Here is a 25,535-nt window from a genome sequence, read left to right as displayed (position 1 = left end):
TTGTAGTTAGACAACAGCTGAAGGTACATTTTTCCATAGAAAGAATGTGCCTCCAGCTGTTGCAAAACCATAAGTCCCAGCATGCCCATAAGGGAATGCTGGGAGTTGTGGTGGTCTACCTCCTGCTGTTGCATAACTACAGCTCCCAGCATGCCCTTTTTGCATGCTGGGAGCTGTTGCTAAGCAACAGCAGGAGGCTGTCACTCACCTCCAACGATCCAGACTCTGCAGGTCAGTCCCGCCGCCGCAGCTGCTCCTGGGGCCCCGATCCCAACAGGGGCGCCGGGGATCGGGGTCCCCAGCACCCGGGGTGCACGTCCCGCACCCGCTCACGTCCTCCAGAAGAGGGGCGGAGCGGGTGCGGGAGTGACACCCGCAGCAGGCGCCCTGATTGGTCGGCCGGATTACGAATCCGGCCGACGAATCAGGGCGATCGTGAGGTGGCACCAGTGCCACCTCACCCCTGCAGGCTCTGGCTGTTCGGGGCCGTCAGAGACGGCCCCGAACAGCCAGTAATTCCGGGTCACCGGGTCACTGGAGACCCGATTGACCCGGAATCGCCGCAGATCGCTGGACTGAATTGTCCAGCGATCTGCGGCGATCGCCGACATGGGGGGGCATAATGACCCCCCTGGGCGATATGCCGGGATGCCTGCTGAACGATTTCAGCAGGCATCCGGCTCCGGTCCCCAATCGGCTAGCGGTGGGGGCCGGAATTCCCACGGGCGTATGGATACGCCCTCGGTCCTTAAGGACTCGGGATTCAGGGCGTATCCATACGCCCTATGTCCTGAAGAGGTTAAGGACCAGTTTTTTTTTTTTTGTTTTTTTTTACATTTGGAGGCTTCAAGTTTCAACGCAGTACATTTATTGGTAAAAATGACACCTTATCTTTATTCTGTAGGTCCATATGATTAAAATGATACCTTACTTATATAGGTTTGATTTTGACTTCAGGAAAAAATCATAACTACATGCAGAAAATTTATACATTTAAAATTGTCATCTTTTGACCCCTATAACTTTTTTATTTTTCTGCATACAGGGCGGTATGAGGGCTCATTTTCTGCACCGTGTACGTCTTTGGAATTTGGAATTTTTTTGCGCGTATGCCGTTGACCGTGCGGTTTAATTAACATTATATTTTTATAATTCGGACATTTTCGCACGTGGCGATACCACGTTTTTTTTTATTTTTATTTACACTTTTTTTTAAAAGGGAAAAGGGGGGTGATTCAAATTTATTAGGGAAGGGGTTAAATCATCTTTATTAACTTTTTTTTCATTTTTTTTTGCAATGTTATAGGGATATAACACTGCATACACTGATCTTTTACATTGATTCAATGGTTTCTCATAGGAAACCATTGATCGATGATTCTAGAGCTTGACTGCTCATGCCTGGATCTCAGGCACGGAGCAGTCATTCGGCCATCAGACACCAGGAGGCAGGTAAGGGGACCCTCCTCGTGTCCTACAGCTGTTCGGGATGCCGTGATTTCACCATGGCAGTCCCGAACAGCCCCCAAAGCTAGCCGGAGGTAGTTTAGTTTCACTTTAGACGTGGCGATCAACTTTGAATGCCGAGTCTAAAGGGTTAATAGCATGCGGCACCGCAATCAGATTAGTCCCGGGTCCCGGCCTCTGCTATGACGTGGGGCCATGCCGTGGCCACGCATTATAGAAAGGGAAAGGACCCAGGACGTACAGGTATGCCCTTGGTCCTTAACAAATTAAGCACAGTCATATATCTTGTTGCCATAGCCAAAGTGCATAACATTGCATTTAGCCATATTAAACGTTATTTGTCATGTCTCTGCCCAAGCCTCTAGCTTCCCCAGATACATCTGTAGACTGTAAGGTAATAGACACAGAGTAGTATAAAATATCAAAAGAGATATACTATACTATAACAATCCCATAGATCACAATCAGGTGATCCAACAAAACCCTTGGTTCCCATATACCTATTAGATTAATAATAAAAAAGTGCAATCTTTAATAACACACAATAATTCTAAATTTTTTAATTATTGTGTCTCGAGTCCCATAAGTGTTTAGTAATCACATAGACCAGCCGGATCAAGTCAGATCAATGTGGGCACAATCATTTAAAAATTAAGAATTAGTGTGTGGTGTTAATAAAGATTGCACTTTTTATTATTAATCTAATAGGTATATGGGAACCAAGGGTTTTGTTGGATCACCTGATGGTGTTCTATGGGATTGTTATGGCATTTAAGTAGCCCTCCATAAACTGGTCTCATCCTTTTTGATTTTAGGATCCAATAATGACCCCTGTGGTACCCAAATATTAACTGTGATAAAGTGTATGTTCCATTGATAAACACCCTCTTCCTGAGCCTGTTTCTAATTTTATTTTTGGGGGGTTTAGTCTGTAGGGTGTTATATAGTTACATAGTTGAAAGAAGACACACGTCCATCAAGTTCGACCAAGGAATTGAAGGGAAGGGGTATGGTTGGATGAAGGTGAACGGATGTGATTTTATATTTCTGAATAAGCAATAATTTTATTTTGTTCTAGGAATATATCTAACCCTGATTTGAAGCTTTCAACTGTTCCTGCTGTGACCAACTCCTGAGATAGACATAAATTAACAGTTCTTTTGGTAAAGAAGGCCCCTTGAGACAAAACCTTTTCTTCTCTAGACGGATGGAGTGCCCCTTTATCCTTTGAGGGGGTTTAACCTGGGAGAATTTTTCCCCATATTTTTTGTATGGGCCATTTATGTAGGTTCATCATATCCCCCCTTATATGTCTCTTCTCAAGACAAAAAAATTTAATTCTTTTAATCTTTCCTCATGTTTCCTTTGTGCAGCATAAATAACACTTAACCTACCATACTTTGGGATTGGCAGCATCCTGCAGCAGAGACGTACGTGTTAGTACTATATAATAGACACATTCACTTTACTAGCCATACAGTGGGGATCAAACGTTTGGGAACCCTAGGTAAAAATTTGTATTAATGTGCATAAAGAAGCCAAGGAAAGATGGAAAAATCTCCAAAAGGAATCAAATTACAGATTAGACATTCTTATAATATATGTCAACAAAAGTTAAATTTTATTTCCATCATTTACACTTTCAAAATAACAGAAAACAAAAAATGGTGTCTGCAAAAGTTTGGGCACCCTGCAGAGTTAATATCTTGTACTGCCCCTTTGGCAAGTATCACAGCTTGTAAACGCTTTTTGTAGCCAGCCGAGTATTTCAATTCTTGTTTGTCGTATCTTTGCCCATTCTTCCTTACAAAAGTCTTCCAGCTCTTTTAGATTTCTGGGCTGCTCTTTTAAGGTCTCTCCATAGATTTTCAATTATGTTGAGGTCAGGAGATTGTGAAGGCCATGGCAAAACCTTCCGTTTACGCCTCTTGATGTAATCCCCCATGGATTTCGAGGTGTGTTTAGGATCATTATCCATTTGTAGAAGCCATACTTTCTTTAACTTCAGCTTTTTCACAGATGGCATCAAGTTAGCATCCAAAATTTGCTGAGATTTTATTGAATCCATTTTTACTTCTACTCGTGAGATGTTTCCTGTGTCACTGGCTGCAATGCAACCCCAAAGCATGATTGATCCACCCCCAAGCTGAACAGTTGGACAGAGGTTCTTTTCATTAAATTCTTCTCCAAACTTACCTTTGCTCATTCCGGCCAAAAAGATCAATTTTAACCTCATCGGTCAACAGAACTTGTTTCCAAAATGCATAAGGCTTGTCTATATGTTCATTTGCAAAGTTCAAATGCTGATTTTTGTGGGGAGGATGTAGAAGAGGTTTTCTTCTGATGACTCTTCCATGAAGACCATATTTGTACAAGTATCTCTTTATAGTGGAATAGTGTACCATAACTCCAGTGTTTGCCAGATCTTTCTGGAGGGATTGTGTAGTCAAACGTGGGTTTTGAATTGTTTTTCTCACAATCCTGCGAGCTGTTCTGTCTGATATTTTATTGGTCTTACAGATTTGGCTTTAACTTCCACTGTTCCTGATGACTGCCATTTCTTAACCCCTTAAGGACCCAGCCAATTTTTACTGTAGGACCCGGCCATTATTTGCACATCTGACCACTTTCACTTTAAGCATTAATAACTCTGGGATGCTTTTACTTTTCATTCTGATTCCGGATAGTTTTTTTTTCGTGACATATTCTACTTTATGTTAGTGCTAAAATTTTGTCGATATTTGCATCATTTCTTGGTGAAAAATTCCAAAATTTGATGAAAAAATTGAAAATTTTGCATTTTTTTTTTTAACTATGAAGCTCTCTGCTTATAAGGAAAATGAATATTCCAAATAAATTATATATTGATTCACATATACAATATGTCTACTTTATATTTTCATCATAAAGTTGACATGTTTTTACTTTTGGAAGACATCAGATCAAAGTATAGTAGCAATTTTCCACAAAATTTTCTAAACCGAAATTTTTCAGGGACCAGTTCTGTTTTGAAGTGGATTTGAAGGGCCTTCATATTAGAAATACCCCACAAATGACCCCATTATAAAAGCTGCACCCCTTAAAGTATTCAAAATGAAACAACCCTTTAGGTGTTTCACAGGAAGAGCAGCAAATTGAAGGAGAAAATTAAAAATCTTTATTTTTTACACTCGCATGTTCTTGTAGACCCAGTTATTGAATTTTTACAAGGGGTAAAAGGAGAGAAATCTTCCTAAAATGTGTAACCCAATTTCTCTTGAGTAAGAAAATACCTCATATGTGTATGTCAAGTGTTCGGCGAGCGCAGTGGGATTTTGTAACCCCATCTCTTCTGAGTATGGAAATACCCCATGTGTGGACGTCAAGTGCTCTGCTGGTGCACTACAATGCTCAGAAGAGAAGGAGCTCCATTGAGCCAGAACAGTGGACCCCCCCACATGTGACCCCATTTTGGAAACTACACCCCTTATGTAATGTAATAAGGGGTACAGTGAGCATTTACACCCCACTGGCATTTGAAAGATCTTTGGAACAGTGGGCTGTGCATATGAAAAATTAAATTTTTCATTTTCACGGACCACTGTTCCAAAAATCTGCCAGACACCTGTGGGGCATAAATGCTCACTGTACCCCTTATTACATTACATGAGGGGTGTAGTTAACAAAATGGGGTCACATGTGGGTATTTTTTTTTTGCGTTTATGTCAGAACCGCTGTAAAATCAGCCACCCCTGTGCAAATCACCAATTTAGGCCTCAAATGTACATAGTGCACTCTCAACAGCTGGAGGCACACTGGTTCTGTTACCTAACTCAGTATTTTTCAACCAGTGTGCCTCCAGCTGTTGCAAAACTACAACTCCCAGTATGTACTGATCGGCAAAGGGCATGCTGGGAGATGTAGTTATGCAATAGCTGGAGGTACACAACTACAACTCCCAGCATGCAGAGGCAGCTGTTTGCTGTCTGTGCATGCTGTGATTTGCAGTTTTGCATCACTGCAAAGTGATCTCCAAACTGTGGTCCTCCAGCTGTTGTAAAACTACATATTCCAGCATGCCAAAACAGCTGTGTGGACATGCTGGGAGTTGTAGTTTTGCAACATCTGGAGGGCTACAGTAAGAGACCACCGTATAGTGGTCTCAAACTGTACCCTCCAGATATTGCTAGGCAACTAACCGGCTTCCGTACGATCCAGCCGCACGACATCGCCGCCCACCGATCTCCGTTGCACGCTGCCTCCGACACCCGCCCGGATTGGTAAGTGGATCTTCGGCGCCGATCCCCGTTGTTTCCCCTTCCTGCCCCGCCTATTGTGGGTGGGCAGGACGGGGAAAATGAAAGTTAGCCCCCCCCGCCCCCGATCTGCTATTGGTGGTCGCGTATAGACCACCAATAGCAGGGATAGGAGGGGTGGCACCCCTGTCACCTCACTCCTATCCCTTCAGGGGGATCGTAGGTGTCTTAGACAACCACGATCCCCCTTACATTCTGGGTCACGCGATTTGCCACGTTCACCGACATGGGGGGATCTGATCACCCCCCTGGACGTTTGCACGGGATGTCTGCTGAATGATTTCAGCAGGCATCCAGGTCCGATCCCCGCGCGGGCCGGAATTCTCCATGACGTACGCCTACGTCATGGGTCCTTAAGTACCAGGGTGTCATGACGTAGGCGTATGTCAAGGGTCCTGAACAGGTAAATTACATTCCGAACAGAGGATATTGACATCTGAAAACATTTGGTATCTTCTTATAGCCTTCTCCAGCTTTGTGAGTGTCAACTATTTTCAGTTTCAGATTTCTAGACAACTGCTTAGAAGAACCTATGGTGCTGATTGTTGGGGCAAGGTCAGATGAGTCTGGGCATTTAAAACCTTTGAGATTGACATCACCTGGTCTTCCCAAATGATGATTAAGAACAATCCATGACACTGGCAGGTCTCAGCTTTGCAAAGGGGACAGTGCATGCTATAAATTCTGCAGGGTGCCCAAACTTTTGCAGATGCCATTTTTTGTTTTCTGTTATTTTGAAAGTGTAAATGATGGAAATTAAATCTAACTTTTGTTGATATATTATAAGAATGTCTAATCTGTAATTTGATGCCTTTTGGAGATTTTTCCATATTTCCTTGGCTTCTTTATGCACATTAATACAAATTTTTACCTGGGGTGCCCAAACTTTTGATCCCTACTGTATTTACATGAACCTTAGAGGCTCTGGCACTTTAAATAATTTATAGTATATATTTTAAAGTGTCTTTTTTTCTCTAAATTTGTAATCAACAACAATAACCCCCCCGACATGCGATGGCCCCGACATATGATAAAATCGAAATACAATGGCCTCTCAGAGGCCATCGCATGTCGATGTCAGCATCGACATACGATGCTTTTATATGTCGGGGCCATCGCATTAACTGCTATCCGACAGCGCAAAATGCTTAAGCATCCCGGGCAGGTTCGCTTACCTATTCCCGCTGCTCCGGGTCCACTTCGCGATCCTCCGGCGTCTTCCGCATCTTCTCCAGGGTCCGGGCCTCGCTTTCCGGCGTCGTTATTACGTCACTACGCAGGCCGCGCCGGCGCAGCAGCGTAATAACGTCACCAGAAAGCAAGGCCTGGACCCTGCAGAAGATGCGGAAGAAGCCGGAGGATCGCAAAGAAGACACCGGAGCAGCGGGACAGCATAGGGAGCCCCTCGGACAGCATCGGGAGCGGTGAGGACCTGGTCCGGAGCGGCGGGGACAGGCGAGTACAGCTTTCTATACTTTACATTGCACGGATGCCTCAACATATGATGGATTCGACAAACGATGGGTCGTTTGGAACAAATTACTATCGTATGTTGAGGGACCACTGTATTTATTGTCTTACCGAAAGGTCACTTTTGGCAAGACAATTTTGGTCAGTTTTGGGCTGGCGATCTTTAGTTTGTTTATGGTTCTTCTAACGTTTTGCAGATTAACCTAATAGAATTAACATTTCTCTTCTGTTCATTCACCTTGTATTTTCTTAATTAATAAAAATAATTAATGTTAGTGTCCCTAATGTTAGTGCATTATATATTTTCAATAAAGTTTGGTATTTTTTATACTTTTGAAACATGAAAACTGGCATAAAAAATAATTGTGTACATTACTTGCCTATGGATTGAGTACAGTTTCTCTCAATTAAGATGTTAAAGGCTTGGTACATCTATAAAAAAAAAAATACAAAAACATATGTGTATACACACACGCACATATGCATCACATATAAAAGTGCATATATATTTCAGTAGGCAATAATAGTCTCACAAAATACAGTACCTTACTAAACCCCTGAAGGCATAAAACGTGCAGAAGTCCAGAAGAGTTGATCTTTATGTGATTTGATGACAACCCTAAAATAATAACATTTAACAGTTAATCAGAGAACCTATATCAGTTTTTTTTGTACCTAGAAAGTGGAATTATGGACCTAAAAGAAATGTACAGGGAACAAGCTCATTTTACATAACTGACAATCTGTGTTGCATTTAATCCTCACAGATTATTCAACTTTTACCTTCCAAAGTTAAAGGGGTTGTCCGTTGAAAATGATCTTATCCCCTACAGGATAAAGGATAAGTATCTGATTGCGGGGTGAGGTCCAACTGCTGTGACCTCCCTCCTCCCCTCCCCCACCCCCCATTCTGCAGAATAGCACCTCAGTAAGAGCACACAATCTATTCATTTGTATGGGGGCACTGAAGATTAACCCCTTCTAAGGTAGGGGGGGGAGCCTTGTACCCAACGGTTGGGACCCCTTGCAATCAGAGGATAGGAGATAATTTCATTTTAAACAATCACATTTTTTTTACTCTACACCCCAGGCGCTTTAAAAAGTAGAGTTGGTAGTCTCTCTTGGAGTGGTAACAAATTTATCATATTTATAGATTTTTTTTCTAAATGACCCAAAAAACTATGCAAACACCTACTCTGCAACTGTGCTCTTCAAGGCATTTTCTACTTATATGCAAAATAACATGTAAAATTTTATTTTCTAGATAAAATAACTTTTAAACCATATCTACATTGGCCTGAGAGCCAAGAAAGTCCCCTGCCTTCTTCTGACAATGAGGTTTTAATCTTGTTCAATAATGTGCAATAAAGAAGCAGCTGTGAAGTTGAGGCCATGTCATATGACTTGCTTAATGGTGTTTTTCTGGCCACTTTAAAAGTGATAAACAGAATATTAAACAACAAAAACAGCTCAAATTATTAGACATACAACCAAAAATAGGCCCTAACCCCTTAATGGCATATGACATAAATGTACGTCCTGGTACTTGATGCACCAGGATGGACATATACATGAAGTGTGGAGTAGAATGCGGACCTGAATATGGGCCTGGATATCGGCACTTTTCACGGGACACCAGTGCAGTGAAGTTTAAAACATCCTTTATTCATGTAAAACAACACGTTTGAAACCTGGACTAGGATCTTCCTCAGGTATAGTCACAATTAGATAGACTGGACGTCCAGATATTCCTAATGCGTGACTAAGTTTTACAATCCACAGACTTCGCTTAACTGCAGGAATCTACTGGAGCGGAAGATATGGAAATGCAAACGGCTAGATTCAGCTCCGACAGGATCTCGGTTATGTATGATAAGTGAGCTGTTACTCATATTAACCGGACAACGAATGGGCAAGTTTATGGTAACTGAATAAATAATGGTGACTACAGGTGTCAGGATGTATGGACCTCGCCCGGTCCTAACAGGGGAGGGGACAGAGCCAAAAAGAAAATATATCATACCCAAAAAAAACACCAAGAGAGCAAAATCGGATTCTAAATTGTTTACGACAAATTTTATAACTACTTTTAACAGTAAGGCATCAGATAGTAAAAAAAATAATAAAAAATATGAACTTGTCACTGGCATTTTTTACAGCAAGATTGCATCTTTAAAAAATTCCCCACCGAAGGCACCCCTGACCACATAAGGCGGGCCCCTACCTTTAAAAGTCTACCAACAACAGAAAGCAATCCCAAAGGATAAAAGGGTACAAAACAACATTTTAAGATTAAAAGCCTCCTTACTTGCCAATCAGATTTCGCTATATAGGTAATCCAGTATAAGTGTTCTCTTCAATATGTGGGGCACACAATATACCAACTACATTGTTGTCTCTGTAAGCATAGACAACTTAACCCCTAAAGGACCAGGCCATTTTACACCTTAAGGATCAGAGCGTTTTTTGCAAATCTGACCACTGAACATTAATAACTCTGGAAAGCTTTTAGTTATCATTCCGATTCAGAGATTGTTTTTTTCGTGACATATTCTACTTTAACTTAGAGGTAAAATTTTATGGTAACTTGCATCCTTTCTTGGTGAAAAATCCCCAAATTTGATGAAAAAAATGAAAATTTTGCATTTTTCTAACTTTGAAGCTCCCTGCTTGTAAGGAAAATGGATATTCAAAATAATTTTTTTTTGGTTACAATATGCACAGGGGTGTGAAAATTTAAAAAAAAACTACTTGTCCAAGGGACTAAAGCGGAACACAATCTACTTGTCCCTCAAGAAAATCCACTTGTCCTGGTTGATGAAATAATTTCAACCAAAATAGTCTGATCCCCCCCCCCCCACTAGACCACCAGGGATGGATATAAGATCCTTTAGACACTGCTGACAGCGGTGATCTAATGGGTTAATAGGTGATCGCAGCATGTCAGGCTATTAGCGGAGGGGGAGCTGTAGCTCCTCTTACGCCTGAGACAAGCCCAGAAAAGTCTAGATGTAACTTTTTGATCACCTTATAAAAAATTTCTCATGAAGTGACCAAAAATGAGCAATTCTGGACTATTATTTACATTTACACCGTTCACCATACGGTTTAATTAACATTATAATTTAATAGTCTGGACATTTCCACATGCAGCGATACCACTTATGTTTATTTTTTGTACATTATTTTTATTTAAAGAAAATTGGAAACTTTTATTAGGAAAGGGGCTTATTCACATATATACGCGCCTTTTAAAATATTTTAATCACTATTTTTCAGTCTCAATAGGGACTTATGTGTTACTGGGGGGGGGGGGGGGGGTGTTCTGCTTCTCCAGTTTATGTGCTGCATTTTGTGTCAGAAAATGCTGGAAGTTGCATTTAGTTACTAGATAACTACAACTCCCAGCATGCCCTGATACAGCCTATGGTTGTGTTGGTGTTGCAGCATGTTGCACTGTATAGTAGGACAGTTAAGGTTATTGTGTAACATGCTGGGAGTTGTAGTTTTGGTTTGTGTCAGCTGCAGAGCCATAGGATGTGTCAAGGAATACTGGGAATTGCAGTTAGTAACTACAACACCCAGCATGCCCTGATGCAGCCTATAGCTCTGCAGCTGACCCGAACTAAAACTACAACTCCCAGCATGTTGCACTTTATAGTTCTACAGTTTAGATTATGGTGTAACATGCTGGGAGTTGTAGTTTTGGTTCAGGCGTGTTTGTGTGCATCCGTGGGGCTCTTGGTTGGCGGGTGAGTATGGGGGTGAAATTTAGTGCGGGTGCCACTAAAAATAAATAAAATTAGATGGCACAACTGCCCTAATGCCCGACGTGACAGTCCGCTCCTATACAAAACATTCATGCATACACATATCATACATGCACCAGCCACTGCCCCATATCATACATACACCCCCCCCCCGCATCATACATTACATACACACACCACACATACACTCACACCATACATATACACCATACATATGCACACATCATACATACACCTGCCGCTGCCCACCCCACATCATACTTAGACATTATACACACATCATACATAGACATCATACACACATACACTCACACCATACATATCCACCAGTGTTTCCCAACCAGGGTGCCTCCAGCTGTTGCAAAACTACAACTCCCAGCATGCCCAGGGCATGCTGGGAGTTGTAGTTTTGCAACAGCTGGAGGCACCCTGGTTGGGAAACACTGATATACACCATACATATGCACACATCATACATACACCTGCCGCTTCCCCCCATCATACATTACATACACATCACACATACACTCACACCATACATATACAACCACCCTTCCTGCCGCCGCCTGTATTCTCGGCCTCCTCACCTGAGCTGGCCATGAGTGGACATCAGAGCTGTAGTCACCGCCGGTGTGAGGTGAGATTTCCATCCTCCCCCTCACCCCCCCCCCCCTGCTCTGTGTTTTCCCCGTGCAAACAAGCAACCTCCCCGTGGTGGATTAGGTCCTGTGAAGAAAGAGCAGGGGGGAGGGGTAGAGCTGAGTGCGGGGGATGGAGCTGTGCACGGAGCTGTCTACGTCCTTTCTCTCACCCTGCTGTGTCTTCTGAGCTGCGTCCTCCATCCTCCGGGAGGGGAGATAAGTGGACTCTGCAGTCAGCTGGAGGCCGCCGCCGCCCCCTCCATACACTGAGTGCCGGTGTACCGACATTAAAGAAAAATAAGGGGGAAGTCTGTCTGTCCCTGCTAGCCCGATACAGGGCTAAATCTATAAACAATTCACCTGCCCGGCGCCCAAAACTACTTGCCCCGGGCGTCGGGCTATAGGATTTCAACATCCCTGATGCAATATGTCTACTTTATGTTTGCATCATAAAATTTATGAGTTTTTACTTTTGGAAGACACCAGAGGGCTTCAAAGTTCAGCAGCAATTTTGAAATTTTTCACAAAATTTTCAAACTCACGATTTTTCAGGGACCAGTTCAGTTTTTAAGTGGATTTGAAGGGTCTTCATATTAGAAATAGCCCATAAAAGACCCCATTATAAAAACTACACCCCCCAAAGTATTCAAAATGACATTCAGTAAGTGTGTTAACCCTTTAGGTGTTTCACAGGAATAGCAGCAAAGTGAAGGAGAAAATTCAAAATCTTCATTTGTTACACTCGCATGTTCTTGTAGACCCAATTTTTGAATTTTTGCAAGGGGTAAAAAGGAGAAAATGTTTACTTGTATCTGAAACCCAATTTCTCTCGAGTAAGCACATACCTCATATGTCTATGTTAATTGTTAAGTGGGCGCAGTAGAGGGCTCAGAAGGGAAGGAGCGACATATGGTTATTGGGGGGCATGTCACCTTTAGGAAGCCCCTATGGTGCCAGGACAGCAAAAAAAAAAAAAAAACACATGGCATACCATTTTGGAAACTAGACCCCTCGGGGAACATAACAAGGGGTAAAGTGAACCTTAATACCCCACAGGTGATTCACGACTTTTGCATATGTAAAAAAAAATATTATAATTTTACCTAAAATGCTTGGTTTCCCAAAAATTTTACATTTTTAAAAACGGTAATAGCAGAAAATACTCCCCAAAATTTGAAGCCCAATTTCTCCCGATTCAGAAAACACCCCATATGGGGGTGAAAAGTGCTCTGCTGGCGCACTACAGGTCTCAGAAGAGAAGGAGTCACATTTGGCTTTTTGAAAGCAAATTTTGCTCTGGGGGCATGCCGCATTTAGGAAGCCCCTATGGTGCCAGAACCGCAAAAAACAAAACAAAAAAAAAAAACACATGGCATACAATTTTGGAAACTAGACCCCTTGGGGAACGTAACAAGGGGTAATGTGAACCTTTATACCCCACATGTGTTTCACGACTTTTGCATATGTAAAAAATTTTCTGCCGTAGCTCAAACTTGCAACCGGATACTTACTGTAAACCTCCGCCCATGTGAGTGTACACTGTACATTCACATTGGGGGGGGGGGGGGAGAAACATCCAGCTGTTGCAAAACTACAACTCCCAGCATGTACGGTCTATCAGTGCATGCTGGGAGTTGTAGTTTTGCAACAGCTGGAGGCACACTGGTTGTGAAACACCGAGTTTGGTAACAAACTCAGTGTTTTGCAACCAGTGTGCCTTCAGCTGTTGCAAAAGCTACAACCCCCAGCATGTACGGACAGCGGAATGGCATGCTGGGGATTGTAGTTATGCAACAGCTGGAGGCATACTACTTTGGCTGGGGATGCTGGGGATTGTAGTTATGCAACAGCTGGAGACACACTGGTTTGCTACTTAACTCAGTGTGCCTTCAGCTGTTGCAAAACTACAACTCTCAGCAGTCACCGACAGCCAACGGGCATGCTGGGAGTTGTAGTTATGCAACCAGCAGATGCACCACTACAACTCCCAGCATGCACTTAAGCTGATTGTGCAAGCTGGGAGTTATAGTTATACAACAGCTGAAGGTACACTTTTCCATAGAAAAAATGTGCCTCCAACTGTTGCAAAACTATAAGTCCCAGCATGCCCATAAGGGAATGCTGGGAGTTGTGGTGGTCTGCCTCCTGCTGTTACATAACTACAGCTCCCAGAATGCCCTTTTTGCATGCTGGGAGCTGTTGCTAAGCAACAGCAGGAGGCTGTCACTCACCTGCTGCTGCTGCTGCTCCGGGACACAGGTCAGTCCCTCGCCGCCGCTCCTGGGGCCCCGATCCCAACATTGACGCCAGGGATCGGGGTCCCCAGCTTCCTCCCGCACCCGCTCACGTCCTCCGGACACGAACCGGCCGACGAATCAGGGCGATCGTGAGGTGGCACCAGTGCCACCTCACCCCTGCTGGCTATGGCTGTTCTGGGCTGTCTCTGACAGCCCCGATCAGCCAGTAATTCTGGGTCACCGGGTCACTTGAGACCCGATTGACCCGGAATCGCCGCAGATCGCTGGACTGGGCGATATGCCGCGATGCCTGCTGAACGATTTCAGCAGGCATCAGGCACCGGCTCCCCTCCGGCTAGCGGCGGGGGGCCGGGAATGGACAGGACGTACTCCTACGTCCTCGGTCCTTAAGGACTCAGAAACGGGGGCGTAGGAGTACGTCCATCGTCCTTAAGGGGTTAAAAAACAAAATTTTAGCCTGATCACCATTATTATAGGGGGAATTTATCATTGTATATGGAGCTGTTTTGTTCTATTTTTTTGCGCAATAATATGCGCAAGTGTGTTTTTTGCTTTTTTTTGCGCAAATTGTGATAGAATTCTTCATCGCCTTGTTTACGGTTGAGTTTACCGTAGAGGATTTTCTACTGAGGAATTGAATTTACTAACTGCGGGGTTTTTTTTGCGCAAAAACTGCATGCAATGCAAACTGCATTTTTTTTTGCGCAAATATACACCAGCTTGGAGGACACGTACCAAAGTGTCTATTTTGGCACAGTAAGGACTGCTACTCCCATCATAGACAGACTCTGCCCATGATGGGAGTTGTAGTCCGGGGGCTGAGGTGCAGATAACAGCAGGTCATTATCCAGAGACCCACTGCGCAACGTCCTCAGGGGATAACCTACGACGTCAATGCCACCATATATAGATATTATTGATCTATCATAGTATTTGTTGCATACAAATGGTTAATACAGAGAGTATTGTAAACACTGAGTAATGTCATGCTATCCTCGAAAGGAGGAGCTCATATACTGCAATCCTTAAAGAATTAGGAGCTAAAGATACTGCTCCCAGAAAAAGGAGATTTTTTATGCTTACCGTAAAATCTCTTTCTCGAAAGATCCATTGGGGGACACAGACCATGGGTGTATGCTGCTGTCACTAAGAGGCTTGACACTATGGCAACAAGAAAAGTCGGCTCCTCCCAGCAGGGTATACCCACCCACAGGCAACTGAGGTAATCAGTTTTAGTCCCAGAGCAATAGGAGAAGACCGACAGGTCAAGGGAAAACCACAAACTGTCTGAGCAATCAGAAGAAAAGGCAAATGAACACACCTTCGGACAGATAACTCTTAAGGAACACCGGAAAAAAGGGTGGGAGCTGTGTCCCCCAATGGATCCTTCGAGAAAGAGATTTTACGGTAAGCATAAAAAATCTCCTTTTCTCTATCAGCTCCATTGGGGGACACAGACCATGGGACGTACCAAAGCCGTCCCTTGGGTGGGTAAGGAATCAGACAGGTGGATGGTGGGACCACCGGCGTCTGCAACATCTTACAGCCCAGAGTAGCATCAACTGATGCGAAGGTATGAATCTGGAAGCACCTTGAGAAAGAGTGCAAAGACGACCACACGGACGCCTTACAGAACTGCAAGGCCGAAGCCATGTAGCGGAGGGCCCAGGATGCCCTGAAAGACGGGTGGAATGAGCCAAAACCCTGAAGGGTGGGATCTTCCCCTTGGAGCGGTAAGCTCCCAAAATGGTTGTCTTGTCCAACGACCACAACTGGTTGTGGAACAAACGCTTCCAGGGATGAGAAGGGGCCGGACAAAAGGACGGCAGGACGATGTTTTCATTGAGATGAAAAAGCCAAAACCATATCAGGTACAAAGGATGGACCTGGATGGAAAACAAAACAACTTGTCCTGGTATACAACCAGGAAGGGAGAACAGCAGGAGAGAGCTGCCAGCTCTGACACCCTCCTAACAGAGGGAAGAGCAATAAGGAATGCCACCTTCCGAAGAAGGAGGCAAAGAGAAATGTCCCTGAGAGGTTCAGAAGGGGGGCCTTGCAGGGCATCTAAGACCAAGTGCAAGTCCTAGAGGGAAAAAAAGGGACTAATAAGGAGGGGCAGCTTGTGCCACTCCCTGAACTAGGTTCGGACATGATAACTGAACGCCAGAGAACGTTGAAAAAGAACAGAAATGGCCAAACCTTTGACCCCTAAGGGAGCTGAAAGCCAACCACGACCGGAGAAAAAGGCTGAGTGTCACACAAACAGAAATAAGACCGCCAGGTATGGTGGTAAATCTTTGTAGAGGAAGGCTTGTGAGCCCTCAACATGGTGCGAACCACTTGGGAAGAGAAACCGCGGGTCCTCAGAACCGTTGTCTCAACCGCCACGCTGTCAAATGCAGAGACGGCAAATAGGGGTGGCACAGGAGACCTGATATAGGAGGTCTGGACGATATGGAAGGTGCAGCAGTAAGTAGTTCAGGAGCCTGACCACGACGACGTACCACGCCCGCCGGGGCCAGTCTGGGCCACGAGAATGGCGGAAATGCCCTCTGCTGTGAGTTTCCTATGGACCCCGAAAAGAGAGGAAAGGGAGGAAACAGATAAGGTAGGGCAAAGCCCGACCAAGAGAGAGGAACGCTTGGTTGTGGCAGGACGTGCAGAGGTCCACGCCTGGAGCGCTCCAGAGGTTGCAGATCACTGCAAACACCTCCGGATGTAGGTACAACTCGCCTTGGACGGCTGAGGACCGGCTGAGAAAGACCACATCCCAGAGACGCTGGCATGAAGAGCGCTGAGATGGCCGGAAACCTGAGTTCCGCCCAGAAGGGAATTTCCCAATAAGTAAGCAAAGAAAGGTTTGCCCTAGGCCCCAACATGTTGAAGGGGAAAAGGGCTTCTCGAGGGACCAAGGCCCAGACCGGCCGGTCCTTGAAAACACCTCCCCAGCCCGACAGACTGGCAGGGAGGGGCAGGAAGGAGCGCCCCCGAAAAATCAGGGGGGGAAACGAAGCCACCATAGAAGGGACCGACAAGACTGTCGAGAGAGAACGATCTTGCGGTCGAGAAACAATGGAGACCTGTCCCACCGGAAGAGAATGACCAGTTGAAGAGATCGGTGATGAGACTGGGCAAATGGCATGGCCTCCACGGCCGCTGCTAACCGACCCAGGACATCCATGCAAAAGCGAATGGAAACTGGAGCAGGGTGCCGAAGTCATCGGACTCTTGATAAGAGAGTCAGCCGATTGGTCGGTGGAGTCGAACGCGGGCAGAAGCCGCGTCGAACTGGAGCCCCAGGAGAGCGGTTGGACTTGTCCCGATTCACCATCCAACCGAAGTGAGACAAGGTCTGGAGGTTGAGACTAAGACTCTCCAGGATCTGGGCCCTGGCTGGAGCTCTGATTAGGAGGCCGTCCAAGTAAGGAATCACGGAAACAACTGCTTTCTGTAAAAGGGCTATCACAGGTGCCAGGACTTTGGTAAAGGTCCGCAGAGAAGTGGTCAGACCGAAATGGAGAGCCACAATAGATAATGACCGTCTGGAACTGCAAAGCGGAGGTACCGCTGATGACCAGGAAACAATGAGATGTGGAGGCAGGCATCCTTGATGTCCACCGAGGAACGAAAATTCCCCATGAACCAGGGACGCCAGCACCGAACGGAGAAACTCCACTCGGGATGGGAAAGCAGAAGATGCTGGCTGAAATACTCGAGAACCAAGATTGGGCGAACAGAAACACCTTTCTTGGGGACCACAAAGAGGTTGGAATAAACCTCAAAAACTTTCCCCTTAAGGAACCGGGACAATTACTTCCTGGATAAAAAAGGAGCTGGAGCCTGAATGTGCGTGGTCCAGGCATCCCAGAAGAGTAAGAGGCAACCAACCACCCGAGAAAGGTCGACGGGTGGGGGCGACCCTTCAGACCGAGGAAGGCCTACGGGTGCCTGATGGGGCCGCAAAACGGCCGGAACGGATAGCCGACCTCCGGGAGGGACTGGTCCGGAACGAGGGAGCCCTCTTCCCGTGAAGGCGCCCGTCTGGACCCTTTGTTGGTACCCTTTGGTGGCACCAAAGGTCCGCAGAACCCGAAGGATGACTTACGACGGAAAGTGGTTCTGTGAGCCTTATCCAGAGGTAATAAAGAACTCTTTCCCGCCCGTCGACTCACTTCCTGAAGGCGGCGTCCACATTCCAGGCTTTAAGCCAAATGGAGGGACGGTGGCTACCAGGTAGCTTGTGGCAAAGGCAGCACAGTGGCTGCGCATGGAAGCAGAACACAGAAAATCTCCAGCTGCGGAGTATCGGAGAGCTAGATTAAATAAATCCTCCAGAGGGATCTTGAAGACTACCCTGGCGGAGAAGGGAGACCATACAGAAAGGGCCCTTGACACCCAGGCCGAAGCAAAAGCAGGAAGATCCTGCTGTCCCAAGGCAAAGTTTGCCAAAGTCTCCACCTACATGTCCGTTGGATCCTTGAAGGCAGCCGCATCAGCCAACGGCCAGGTAGGCGCCTTAAAGAGGCGGGAGACCGGCAGATCCACAGTTGGAGAGGAGGTCCACCGAGCAATGAGGTCCTTGGCGAAGGGATACCGCGCTTGAACCTTCTTTGTTTCCTGAAAGTTCTTGTCAGGGTGCCTCCAGGCGGATACCAGCAGGGTGTAAAATTCAGTGCGAGAGCTGAAGGTCTTGGGTGCCGGTGGGGCACGAAAAAAGGAGACTTCTGGAGCCACGTCCGAAGTTCCTGGGTCCTTTAGATGGAAGGTGTCTCTTATGGCCGAACCAATGAGTACACCACATCAGGCATCCATGCGTTCCTTTGAGTTGGAGGCTGAATCAGAAACCTCATCCACAAGTTCTCCAGGTTAATGGGAACGAGGTGAGGCAGCCCTGGAGGTTGGGCACGATGAAAGGAAACTTCTGGAGCTACGTCCGAAGTTCCTGGGACCTCTAGATGGAAGGTGTCTCTTATGGCCGAGACCAAAGAGTGCACCATGACAGACATATCTGATCGGTCCTCTGAGTCAGATGCCGAATCGGAAACTTCATCCGCAAGTTCTCCAGGAGAATGGGAACATGTTGAGACGGCCCTGGATGAGGGAGAGGCTGACCTGGTACGCGATTCTGGGGAGCCAGAGCGGCGACCCAGGGAGCGACCTCTGGAGGAGAGACGCCTGCTACCTGCTGGAGCAGCGGGGCAATGCCTGCCAGAAGACCCGGGGGATGACTCAGATGAAACACCCCTATTATGCTTGCGAGAGTGATCAGCATAGGTTGAAGGAGAATGGGTCCCTCTGGAGGGGCGGTGTAGGAAGGGCCTCTCCAAGGCATTCACCACAGAATGGGAGACCTGAGCTAAGTCGGATATCGACTGGGAGAGGGATGGCCGAACTCAGAGGGTCTTGAAGGACATCCTGAACAGAAATGACAGGGGAGTCTGGGGGAGCAGTGGTGCAGGCAGAATAAATGAGTTCAGCAGAACCAGACATTTTAGTGTTACAGCCCTTACGGGTGTAATAAGTAACCAGGGTCCCAGTTATCTGTTTAGAAAGAGGAACAGGTCTGGGCTTGGACATAGTAAAAAATAAATGATCTCAGTCAAGGCTATGTCCCCTAAAGGGCAGCTGCCGAGAGGAGAACTCCGGCAAGCAAGCTGAATATGCCGGACCCGAGTAGCAGGGGGCCGGGCTAGATCAAGGGCACAGCTGATTGGCCCTGATAACCCCCCTCAGCGCGCGCACAGCGGTGATAGAGTGTGAGTTTTCGTGCTGGAGAAGCGCTGTGAGGCGGGTGGGCGGAGCTACGCTGCACGGGGCCAAGAAGAAACACATGCGGCATTAGTAATGGTGCCCGCTCCCGGCCCCGAGTATATGTGATAGACGGGGGAAGGGAGCGGGCGGAGATAATGCCGGCAGCCCACAGCTGACAGCGGGCAGAGTGCTAGAGGCGGCCGCTCGCCCGAAGTGAAAGTGCCGCCGCAGCTGAAGCCGGCAGCTGCGCGTACAGAATCTCGGCCCCGAACGCAGGGAGAAAAAAACACCACTGCATGCCCCCATCTTACTAATAAAGGACCCCCTTTAGGTAAATAAGGAGGGAACATGTTCCTCCTGGCAGGCCCCCAACACTATAGTGCATAAGTGGTCTGAAAATCGGGGGTCTCCAGAGGTTGCAAGAGCCATGTCCCCCTCATCCACCAGGACCTGTGGAGAGAAGGGAAAAATACTCGCCTAGTCAGAAGAACTTACCTCATGAAGTATTCCTATGAAGTCTTCAGCCAGCTTTTGTCACCTGCATCATGCCGGGCTACCATGTGCGAGCGAGGCGAGCAGGGAGGTAGGGCGACCCGGACCCATGCGGTACAACCCCAGGCGCTGACCGTTGGCGAGAGGGGGTTAACAGTAGATAAACGCGATGTCTGTGCCCCCTCAATCACAATGGGGAAACAGTGAGCTGTAGTTCCTGAGTCCCCACCTGAAAATAGGAAAGAAAATTGAATAAAAAACTAACACATCCATAAATCTAGGAAAATAATAAAACATAAGACCTGGTCTGGGGAGAACTCCAGACCATGTCCACCTCCTTAAGACACTAAGCTAAAAACTGATTACCTCACGTGCCTGTGGGCGGGTGTACCCTGCTGGGACCAGCCGACTTTTCTTGTTGCCATAGTGTCAAGCCTCCTAGTGACAGCAGCATACACCCATTGTCTGTGTCCCCCAATGGAGCCGATAGAGAAAGGTAAGTTGCCATGAAACTCCAGGTACCTGAAAAACAAGGACAAAGAAAAGACACATGGCCATCAGCATTGGTTCCTGCAAAGAAACCTGTATCCCACCCAGTAGTTGTCCTTACTCACATGTACAGTGGTGTATTCAGGCACCTAGAAAAATTATACCAACAATGCCCAAATCATTTTTTTTGTCTGGCAAAGAAAGAAGGAACTAAGCTGACAGAAGGTTTGTTACTCGCGGTCCCGGCGTTTAGCAAATAGCTCAGTCAGAGCGTATTCCTGCAGTGGCAGGGAGCCGTGACAGCCAGCTACTGCGTGCTCTGTGCATGTGCTTGTGGCGTCTAGACATTATATCTGCTCGCCGCTTGTCAGTGTCAGGAGTGCCACGCCCCTGTCTGACGTCAATAATGGGGCGAGGCTAGATATCCCGATTGTTATCCCTAGATATCAATTGTTTCAGTGAGCGTTCCATGCTATTATATGCCTGATGTAAACTGCTATAGTTTAAAATCACGTTACTAGTACAAATTTTTGAATCAGCCGGTGGGTGATAGATATCATATATATTATATATATATATATATATATATATATATATATATATATATATATATTTACACAGCATATGGACTCTTAGGTCCCATATTATATATGAAACGCTGAGGATAAAGCGTGTGTATCACATATAGACTCTGGAAAAAGGATGCATGTACTAATAAGAAGACATGTAGAAAGGTTGAGATATATATATATATATATATATATATATATACATACACAAAGAATAAGAATTCTGTTGCTTGCTATATATATATATATATATATATATATATATATATATATATTATTAAGGTCAGAAGCATGTCCCCATGACCCTGATAGAAAAATCTTTATGTGTATAGAAAAAATGTATATTAACCTATAGAGTGAACTAAGGCTATTAATAGAGTGTGATAGTTCACAATAGTTGGGGGTAATTATATCAGAGCCAAAATACAGGGTCAGAGTATGTGCCTCATTATACTCAGAAGGGCACTTCGTAGTTAACTAAGGTCTAAGGCCCTAGGCTTGACCCAGAAAAGGGAGGGAAGCAGGGTCCGATAGGCACGATGTAAGATTGGAGAGAATGGTTCTGATATAATTACCCCCAATTATTGTGAACTATCACACTCTATTAACAGCCTTAGTTCACTCTATAGGTTCATATACATTTTTTCTATATACATAAAGATTTTTCTATCAGGGTCATGGAGACACGCTTCTGATCTTAATAATATTTGTGATCGGGGCTCCATACGTGTACTAGTGACAGGAAAGATTGCCTACATACCTATACAAGATCTTACCCTAGCATAGTGGTCTGAGTTGTGCCATAACCGCGCAATGAGGGCACGCCTATAGAGGGCATGCACTATAGTGAAGGAATAAGATAAGGGAGGGTTGGGAGGGTTCCACAAATGACACGTGCTCTGCCCCTGTAGGAGAGGGGGAAGTTATATACCCACGCCCCCACCTGTTCCCAATGAGCCCCACCTGGAAGTGCAGGGAGCGATAATTACTTTCGCCGCTCGCACAAATACAGCCCATCAGGCTTTATACTTGTGATCGGGGCTCCATACGTGTACTAGTGACAGGAAAGATTGCCTACATACCTATACAAGATCTTACCCTAGCATAGCGGTCTGAGTTGTGCCATAACCGCGCAATGAGGGCAAAAAGCAACCATGCTAGGATGAATACAATTCCTGAAATAAAACATCCTACATCCAGCATCAATCTTCACATACCCGAAGTAGACTATACCTAGTGTGCTGAAAGAGTAGCCCTGACCAACTAGTGACTACTAGAGGTGGTAACCATACCTTTGAAACCGTGGTAGTAACGTCCATCTGTAAAGAATCAACCTGAGAATAACCTTCCCTGCCAAATACTAACTGAACTATACCCATCACCATCCCTACTTGTGACATTACTTCAAATGGACACGGAAAGGCTAACTTCATGGCAGGTCTGACAAGCACCAATCCCCTGCTATTTAAGAGGCAAAAACTAAACTGACAGGTAAATGACAAGAAATACCTATCTACCTGATAGACCGTGTGGGTCATGTCGCATGACAAGGTTCACGAAGGCACCTTACCTGATTGAGACTAACAGACATACCTAACTAGCCACTGTACTGACCCAACTGGACTTGGAAGTGATGACCCATTGCAGATGACAGCTCCCTGCGAGAGCAACGTATCTGTAGACGTGACCAGTGTTTAGATGAATCTTCATGTCTGTAGACCTGACAGGTCTTTGTGACACCGTCGTGCCTGAACCTGTCACAGGTCCCCGCGGAACCATCGAGCCTGTAGACATGACAGGTCTTTGTGAAATCATTGTGCCTGTAAACGTCACAGGTCTTCGTAAACCACTTTTTTTTTTTTCTCAAATACGTAAGTGTGAAATGCCATATTGAGATTGTATACTATCTGAAACGTGTCAGATTACCTACATAACCATGTCAAATCAATTGCTCTGAAATGAGACAGCAGCAACCACGATTCAATCCCCGATCCTAAAGAAATGAGTCATGAAACTGTGTATTAAATGCAGAATATATCTGCAACTAAATGCTGGCCCTCCTTAAAAGAGAATGTGCAATTATGCCGGATAGTTGAATCTGTGTACTATAACGAAATTATAAAGTCATCGAGAAATACAACAGACGAGGTTGTATCTGACCTGAAAACATGTCAGGTCATAACAAATATAACACGACAAAATTGCTCTGAAAACGAGTCAGTAGCAACTGGCATTACCCCTTTTAACCTGAAGAGGAGTCAGGGGTAACATCATGAGTATTCATGACAAGATACCTGTATGAAGCTGGCGTGTTGTTCTGAAGGCGTGTCAGTAACAAAAATGACCAATTGTGTCCAATACCCTAAGCAAAGGATCTACCTCCCCTGTGTGCACCGCATGAAACATGTTAACCGTATGTACGGCATAACCTGCTAACAGTATACCCAACTACAAGTCGCTACTCAATATGTTATTGTTCTGAGACATGTCTAACAATAACCTATGTGGTGCATCCCCCCTGCAGACGTAGGAGGTTTAAGAATATGTGCTCGATATATCTGCAATGAATGTAAGCACCATATGAATACTGTAATCGTGTCTTGTAAATATATGTACAGCCAGAGGTGCAACTGCTATTCAACACTAGAAACGAATGCACATAACCTACCCGCATACAACTATGGTAGTATGCAACAAATGCTGTGTACTGGTGCATGTATCATACACAAGCTGGGAGCGTAAGTACCGTGAAAACGTAAGGAACGTTATGAATTTATGCTCTAACATCATTTTGAGTACCTCATACATGCCTAGAAAATAAAATGTAAACATATATCTAAAAAGATAGACAACGTGCAACTATGCCGGATAGTTGAATATGTCTACTATAAGTAACTGATAACGTGGTCATGAAATACCACGGAGGAGGCTGTATCTGTCCTGAGAACGTCTCAGGTCATGACAATGAACCACAATGTAATTGCTCTGAAAATTTGTCGGTAGCAACCGACATTAACTCCTTAAGCTGAAGGAGTCAGGCAAATAGGGCAACATCCTAACAAAGCTGTATAAGCTTTCCGTATAAACATTATGCACGAATATGCAGTATGAAAGCTATGAGCATGAGTACAGTAAAGCTACAGGAGCATATGTGTAGTGTAGACTCTAAGGATGGAAATGCAGAAAAACTATTACCCATGTGCAGTACAACAAAATAAAGCTATGAACGTAACCAGACTATGAGCGTAACGTGCAACTATGCCAGAGAGTTGAATCTGTGTACTATAACGAAATAACATAATCGAGAAATACAACAGACGAGGTTGTATCTGACCTGAAAACGTGTACACAAACAAATACACCAACGACAAAATTGCTCTGAATACGAGTCAGTAGCAACCGACATTACCCCTTAACCTGAAGAGAAGTCAGGCAACAGGTTAACATTGTGACTTTTCCTGAAATTGGTTGCTCTGAATGTGAGTCAGTAACAACCGCGAGTCAGGTGACCGGGTATTGAACAGCCGATTAGTGCCACTAAAATGATGACCACCCTTGAACGAGTACCTGTGCCAGATAGTTGAATATGTGTACTATAACTAACTGATAAAGTAGTCGTGAAATACAACAGAGGAGGTTGTATCTGACCTGAGAACTTGTCAGGTCATGACAATAAACAACAATGCGATTGCTCTGAACGAGTCAGTAGCAACCGACATTGACCCCTTAACCTGAAGAGGAGTCAGGCAATAGGGCTACATCCTGACAAACCTGAGTGAACTTTCCGTATAAAAGACTATGCACGAATACACAGAATGAATGCTATAAACATACGTACAGTAAAAGCTACGGGAGCATGTGTGTAGTGTAGACGCTATGGATGAACATGCAGAATAAATACCATTACCCATGTACAGTATACGCTATGGATGTTAGTGCAGATAACATAACAGAATGAATGCTACATGTACGCAGAATAAGTACAAAAACGTGTCAGCATAATAATTACTACCATCGTATGTACAGAATGAATGCTACGAATGTCCGTGTAGTGTATTGCTACAATTCTATGTGCAATATACATGACGTGAACATGTCTGTGGTATGAATACAACGAGCGTGTATGTGGTATAAATGCTATGAGCGTATAGTGGTATGATACTATGAGCAGTATAATGCTATGAGCATACTTACGATATCAATGCTAAGAGCGTATGTGCCTGATGTAGACCATGTGTATGTGCAGTATAAATGCTACAAGTACATGTGCAGTATAAGCGTCGAGCATATGTGCTACGAATTAATATGTGGTATGACGCTATGAGGTATG

General features: G+C 45.1%; 1 protein-coding gene across 5 annotated transcripts in view; it reads right to left on the bottom strand.

Annotated features, from left to right (window-relative positions):
• Positions 1 to 25,535, bottom strand: part of PGAP1 (post-GPI attachment to proteins inositol deacylase 1) — a 1,221,194-nt gene that overhangs the window by 511,765 nt on the left and 683,894 nt on the right. For all 5 annotated transcript variants that reach the window (XM_056536018.1, XM_056536017.1, XM_056536020.1 and 2 more), the window contains 2 exons: positions 7,778 to 7,851; positions 7,613 to 7,664 (listed from right to left, as the gene is read on the bottom strand). In XM_056536018.1, the coding sequence (XP_056391993.1) occupies positions 7,613 to 7,664; positions 7,778 to 7,851 (126 nt within the window). The remainder of the gene's footprint in view (positions 1 to 7,612; positions 7,665 to 7,777; positions 7,852 to 25,535) is intronic.

This window comes from Hyla sarda, chromosome 8 (genome assembly GCF_029499605.1).
Source record: "Hyla sarda isolate aHylSar1 chromosome 8, aHylSar1.hap1, whole genome shotgun sequence".
NCBI lineage: Eukaryota > Metazoa > Chordata > Amphibia > Anura > Hylidae > Hyla > Hyla sarda.
This window is presented reverse-complemented; position numbering and strand designations above follow the sequence as displayed.